Source organism: Strongylocentrotus purpuratus, unplaced genomic scaffold (assembly GCF_000002235.5).
Source record: "Strongylocentrotus purpuratus isolate Spur 01 unplaced genomic scaffold, Spur_5.0 spur5_scaffold_13, whole genome shotgun sequence".
NCBI classification, from domain to species: Eukaryota; Metazoa; Echinodermata; class Echinoidea; order Camarodonta; family Strongylocentrotidae; genus Strongylocentrotus; species Strongylocentrotus purpuratus.
The window spans coordinates 17,514,616-17,521,567 of record NW_022145598.1 but is presented as its reverse complement, the minus strand read 5'-3'; the positions used below and the strand labels follow the sequence as shown (position 1 = coordinate 17,521,567).

General features: G+C 37.9%; 1 protein-coding gene across 1 annotated transcript; it reads left to right on the top strand.

Moving 5' to 3' along the window:
* Nucleotides 1-132: 132 nt before the first annotated feature.
* Nucleotides 133-5,854, top strand: LOC105439795 (gamma-aminobutyric acid type B receptor subunit 1-like). Its single transcript, XM_030983051.1, has 5 exons — nt 133-243; nt 1,607-1,824; nt 3,027-3,143; nt 4,756-4,893; nt 5,587-5,854. Exons 1-5 carry the CDS (start codon nt 150-152, stop codon nt 5,809-5,811), a joined length of 792 nt encoding a protein of 263 aa, XP_030838911.1. The 5' UTR covers nt 133-149; the 3' UTR covers nt 5,812-5,854.
* Nucleotides 5,855-6,952: the final 1,098 nt, after the last annotated feature.

The following is a 6,952-nucleotide window of genomic DNA, read 5'->3' as shown; positions in this document are numbered from 1 at the left end:
TCCCCCTTTTCTCTGTCTTTTCCCCTTTTGCTCTGTCTATTTATCTCTCTTTCTCGTCATGTTTTCTTTACATCTGTCTATTTTTCTCCCGCCTCCCCTCTCCCTCTCTTCTCCTCTTCTCTATCCAGTATGATGAGGATACGAACACCATGTACCGCTATGAGGTTGAGTATTGTCTCCGTGGTGAAGCTCTCTATTTCACAGGAACACTCATGGGTTTCCTTGGCCTCGCTCTGCTCCTTGGTAATTTCTGTTTTCCATTATTTTAATGATATTGTCAGTTATAAAGTCTAATCATCCAACAACTAAAATGAAGAAGACAAAGTCAGACACCTCACCCAAGTAAAACTTAATATTAAGGTACCAGATGTAATAAACATCACATAGAAAGCTCCATCATGACAAAAAAGATTATTTTAAGGAAAAAATACTATAAAGAAGCAATTAGAGTCATAACCACCCCCCTCCCCCCCCAAAAAAAAAATGAAAATGAAAATGAAAATAAATAAATAAATAAATAAATAAATGAATAAATGAATAAATAATAATAATAATGTTTAAAAAATATTAAGAGTTATTGTTTGCCATGACAGAGCGCTTAATATGATTTAAAAAAAGAAGATGTCATTTTACTCTTATGATGTTATGGTCATGTAAAGTAGAACATTGTGTAAAGCCCCACTGTCCTACTTGTAGCTACTTGCTCCCTCTATATAGAAAACTTCCCCAATCGGTGCCTGTTAGTCCCCCATGATCCTCTATTTCTTATTTTATTTGAGAGCTGAGGAGATGAGAATTAGCCACCTGTCAGTGACCTGGCTGGGTGGTCTCATCCCTCCTAGCCACACTAGTGTTGATAAGCTTTAAAGGAAAATCTTGCTCGATGATAACTGCCATATCGTCCCAAAAGTAAAGACATATATTCACTCACAGCCATTCCATCGCTCTAATTTCAGTTGCATATAAAAGTTATCGTGAAATTTCGATTTCATTTTGGTCGCTTTTACATTTTTACTCTTATCTGAAATTCCATGACACGTCATCTATCTTTGTATGTTTGCTTATTTTGTTTAAAGAGAATCGGTAACATTGTTGAAGGTTGATGAAGTTTGTTTGTATGAAATGTTACTTACTATATTCCTTCTACTGTACTTACCCTCTAACATAAACTAAATCCTGACAAATTCTCAAATCATACAGATATTCATGGATTTCTTTGAAGGCGTCACTGCGTGACACTATCTAACAGTTAATTCTCCTAACCATTTTTGAATTCTCCCAACCGTTTTTCCATGAACATAAGACATAAGACAGGCTTTTAAAAATCCTTCAACACTTAAATGTTTGGAGTATATAGAGCCGATTCATTGCTTTGTGGCGATTAACATTCACCTTAAATTAATTTAAATAAATTATAATAATGCAGTTGGGAGAATTAAAGAATCGATCAGATCAGTTTTCCTCAAATTGTTATCATTAATAATGGTCCGTTTTCGCCTAAACTGTCAGATTATCTAGCATTGAAGTCACTACCTTAGCACCATTTTCTCTAATCCGAACAATATTGCCAATTCCAATTAACGTTTTTTTTTAAATTTTTTTACAGGTGCCTTTTTGTCCTACGAGACACGTACAGTAAAGATCGTCACTCTGAATGATACCTTCGTATCCGGGATAGCTGTCTACTGCTCCGTGACATTCAGTGTGATCAGTACACCTCTAGCATTCATCCTGGGCAACAATCCTCAGATTGGCTACCTTACCGTAGCTACCATGGCATGGATCGGAGTCACTCTGGTGCTTATTATCATCTTTGCACCAAAGGTGAGAGCTCATGTCTGTTCGTAGTTATGTTTTTTTTTTTACTCATCCTTAATAGTGCTACGTTTGCTTCCATCTGTCTTCCGTTCCTAATGTTCGCTGGTTCCTTTTTGTACCGTTTTACTTGTTCAAGAGGATCATTTTTTTTAAAAGCAATGCCCTCTTTTTATCTTCTCGTTGATATATATTTATTTTATATTAGCGTTTTATTTTTGCTTGATATTCCCGTACCTCTCAGTTCCATCCAGTTTGTGATACTTGGAGACAGTGACAAACTCTCCCTTTTCTCTCGGTATCAACATGAAACTATTCGTCTACTTGCCCGTTCATTTTTCTTCTTTCCTTTTTTTTGCGCGATTCTTTCTTTCTAATTCTATAAGTTATTTGTAACAAACTAACAATGTCCTCATCTGATCTTCTCATGGCTTATCATTTTAATTTGCTTTTGTAATAATACTAATAATATTTCTGCTTATATCGCGCTTAATACATCGGCAATGTCCGAGTTTCTAAGCGCTTTACATTATTACCCCGGTCATCGGATTCTGGCTTGCCCGCACACAATGTATGCACTTTCTCCACTCCCTGGGGAGCATTCCAGCAAGAGCTTCTAGACTGAAATTGCTAAGCATACCACATTGGCTTTCGCATCTTACCGGGTACCCATTTAACACCTGGGTGGAGAGAGACAGAACTCTTAGACTAGAATCACTCAAAATGCTTTTTGTTTCATCATCATATTCTTTCCTCAGCACATATATGATTTCAACCCTATATTATCTTCATCATTAATATACCGTTTAATGTTTTATTTTAATCCTAACCCACTTAAAGTTTCATGCACTTCGTGGTACACAGAGAGGGAGAACAGACTCTCTTTTCGCTCTTTATTCGAGTTAAAATAATTCGTGTACCTGTCAATCTCTGTTCATTTTCGTCTTTACTCTGCTCTGCTCTAATTTTGCCATGCTATAACTTTTTTAAGTATTGCCCTCATCTGGGACCCGTTCCACAAAGCATTTTTGCAATGACAAATGACAAATATCAGTGGCAAATCTGCTAATAACCAATCAGAAGCAAGGATTTCACTAGCTTATAACAACAACTGTCATTTGTCAATGATGAGAAGTTTTGTGAAATGGGGCCCTAATCTCCTCATTGATTTACCATTTACTTTGCTTGTTGTTCCTGTACTTACCATTTAGTTTCACGCAGTTCGAGGTACCTGGGGTCAGAGGCAGAACTCACAGACGAGGAGCATCCAAGAGATCTACGATGAGGAGGTTGATGAGGAAACCAAACTCAGACACAAGATTGATGAGGTAGGATCAATTATTCAAATGAATTTCTCTTTCACTGGATTTAACCAGCAGAAATGTGAGAGGTGGGGTGGAAGGGGGAAAGGAAATTAACAATATTTGGGTGATTTTACCTGGTATAACAGCCCCAACGCTAAACCGTAGGCAGTCTTCTCACCATTTTCGAGGGTCGCTCGATCTGTACGGGATTGCGTGTAAGGCAGGAGAACATACATGTAGATGATTGAACAATACAAAATATGTACAAAAAAAAAACAATACATAAACGGACTGAATCTGGACTAACCCGGACAGCGATGTAGCCTCTTAGTAGTTTTTATATGACGCAGAATAATTAATTTACAAAATTAATATTCTATAAAATGGATATATAATACACCAACTGTGGATGCCACAAATTATTGTTTTAATTTTTTTAAGAATTTAGAAAATTTGATTTTCGGGCATAAACAGCACCAGCATACCCCAGAAAAATCCACAGAGTACTAAAACAGGACGGTCCTATCGTTTTTTTGGTCCTCGAAAATTTGAAAAATTGCACCCCTCCCCCCTTGGGCGCCAGGGGGGGGGGGGGGCATCTCCAAAAAAAGATTCAAGATTCCAAGATTCAAGATTCAAGATTCAAGATTTTATTGTCCATAATATAATACAGAAATTTGTTTTCCATTGGTGTCGTGTGCTGAAAGCCAGAAGGGCGTCAAGACTATATAAGAAAAAGTCTATGAGCAGGTACGGTCCTCTGGTTTTCAGCACAAAACATGACAAGACAGTTATATGACTTATACATAGCAAGAATTTTAAATACGATTTTGAAACACATCATGAATAAATTCAGGTATGAATATAGATGTGAATATGAAAGTAGAATAGGAGCAGCATCACAATCGAAATACGAGCAGAAAGAGAAAGGAAAAGAGAGCTCAAGCTCGAAGGACTGATACAAGAGAGAAATATAGGGAGAGTTGGTAAGGGTCCAAAGGGAAAGGGGAGAGATAGAGAAGGAGAGATGGCATAATTTCCAATCAGATTATAATGCATGACAGAAAAATACAACAAAATCAGCAGCAGAGCTAAACAACGGATGTTTTGACCCACAAAGGTGATAAGGTGGAAAACTTTCCAACCCAATCCCTACAAGTTTATTTTCTGGGTGGGTAGAGAAATAGTACAAATAATCATAATCGCTATTATTTCGCTTAAAGCTGAGAATTTCGTGGTACTTGTGCATTATAGATGTGCATGGAATTTGGAATAAAAGAATTTCTGTATCTGGCTCTACGGGTAATTGGGTAAAAAAAGTTCAAATTAACGTTAAAAAAATGTAAAAATACACATTATTTACCCAGGGGGGGGGGGGCAGGCCCTCCGAACTCCCCCCTCCCCTGGATCCGCCACTGACTGGGTGTACCATTGTCATGATTGTATTTGTACTTCATTGGAATTTGTTTTGGTTCTACCTTTGCGCCAGCTCTGTGCCGAAGTATCAATTTTATTCACTTGCCCTGTAAAATCAAAATTACTTGAATATTAAGATCAGCAAAGATACTATGGTAGTCTGTAAAAAGTAAATGTCATCTTTATCGACGTCCTTTTCGACTTCCTTCTCATTGTCCAGGTCGATCGTGACATCGATGAATTTAAGGAGGAGATCAAACGTCGTAAGGAGTTTGGACGTCAGTCTCTATTCAGAGGCTTCGGGATCTGGTGCTTTGGACACTCCCTCAGGCTTAGCTGCGGACATCGAAAGATCAAGGTTTGTGCCAATAGTATGCCCCCTCCTGCCCTTCCAACTTGAGCCAGGGCTCTTAAAAGCCCCACTGAACTACTTGTAAGTACTTGCGCCCTCTATATAGCAAACAATGCCTAATCGGTGACCATTGGTCTCCCATGGTACCCCTTTTCTTATGTTAATTGAGAGCTAATTTGATGAGATAATCACCTGACAGTGACCATGCAGGGAGGTCTAATCCCTCCTGGTTAAACTAGTGCAGATAGGCTCTAACCATCTTGAATCTGATCTCCTTGATAAGGGATATATCACCATTAGCAGCGCCGGCCCCACCGACGCCAATACCTCAAACGTCACTAAAGACAAAAATAATGTATGTGGTGATAATGGTGGTGGTGGTGGTGCTGATGATGATGGCAAATATAAAGATGATGATAGTAATGGCGGTGATCAGGTCGACGATGATGAGAACAATGATGATGAAGATGATATAGATGTCGACAATTCTCATTATAATAATGCTGATGGTGGCTGAGGTGGTGGTAATAATGGTGATAATGATTACAAGAACGATTATCCTGCTAGCGTAGCTACGAGGAATGGGACACGAGAACCCTTTTACACCCCCATTGCCCCAACCCATTTGCCCCCACCCATTTGCCCCCCCCCCCCCCAGCTACGCCTATGTTTTTGATTTATCTGTCTTTTTGGTCTTAGGTCCCATCTCTTCATACTCAGATGCACAAGCCAACGATGACCGAGTATGACAACCACGCCCTCGAAGCCTCGGACTGGAATATTGCCCGACATGGCACCCACGAGGCAGGGTCATCGTCGTCTGGTGAGGGGTCATCAGGAAATCGGCAGGAGGGGTCAAGTGACGTCATGGCAGCGGAGACGATCAACAAAGCCAACGCACAATCAGACTTGACTAAACTCTAGGCCTCTAGGGGCATATCTTGCTATAATATCCGGATGACATTATGTTCGATTTATCTGGCGTTGATGCTTATTGGTTTACTTATACCAATTTTGTTCTCGCAACTCTGTAAAACAAACTGTGCCATTTATTTCATCTGTTAACGCGATATAAATCATCTTTATAATTCGGAATCTTTGAAACCATATTTGAAAGACATGTTCTTGTAAATAACGTTCATACAGAAATTGTATACTCGTGCCTATTCCCGATTAGCTAATACAAGATCACTGTTACCGGGTTTTTGTGTAAATGTATATCATGTATGTAATCATAGACCTGGTGTAATCCATTTATTTTTAACTTGACTTCATGCTTTTTAAAAATGGATGTAAATTGCAATTTTTATAGTCATCAAAAATATAAATCTATATTGTCAAACTTTTTAGAAGACAAAGACGAAAACAAGATATCTTCTGATTATATTGTATTGTGTGGAAACAGGGTTACATACAGAGGCCTTTCCAAGTAGACAATTGATATCAATTTTGCTCGTAAAATACTAGTCGGTATGCATGCTTGGAATCAAAAGTGCCGATTTACTTTACTCTAAAACCGTTTGATGAAGTCACTATCTTACGAAGCTACCTCGTAAAAAACGTTACTGACTATTTCGATGTGAATAATAGTCACTACATTAATGTAGGATCATATAAGAAATATTGATATAACGGCGCAATTTTCCTTTTTTTCCTAAATACCTCTCTACTGATGCCATTTACGCATATCCATGAATACAGTGAAAACAAGGAGGTTGAGAGTCTGATGTAATAGTTGAAGGATAATTAATAATATTTTGGTTTGTATAGGCAACTTGTCAACAAGATCAAGTGATTATGTGTACTTGGCTTTCTTATATTGTATATTTATGGCCCATGTTGATATTGTTTATTTTAGTCCATGAATTATCATTGTATGTACAAGTAATGGAGAATTGACTGACTGAATGAAGACGTCGGAAATTCAAAGGAGCATGATTCTTTATCAAAAGTTGACTTAGGTTGATAAACATTGTGATAAATACCAGTTTTTGTTTGTTCATAATTAATTTATTTGTTTTCGAATGATGATGGACTTATATATTTATGTATATTCATTAATATG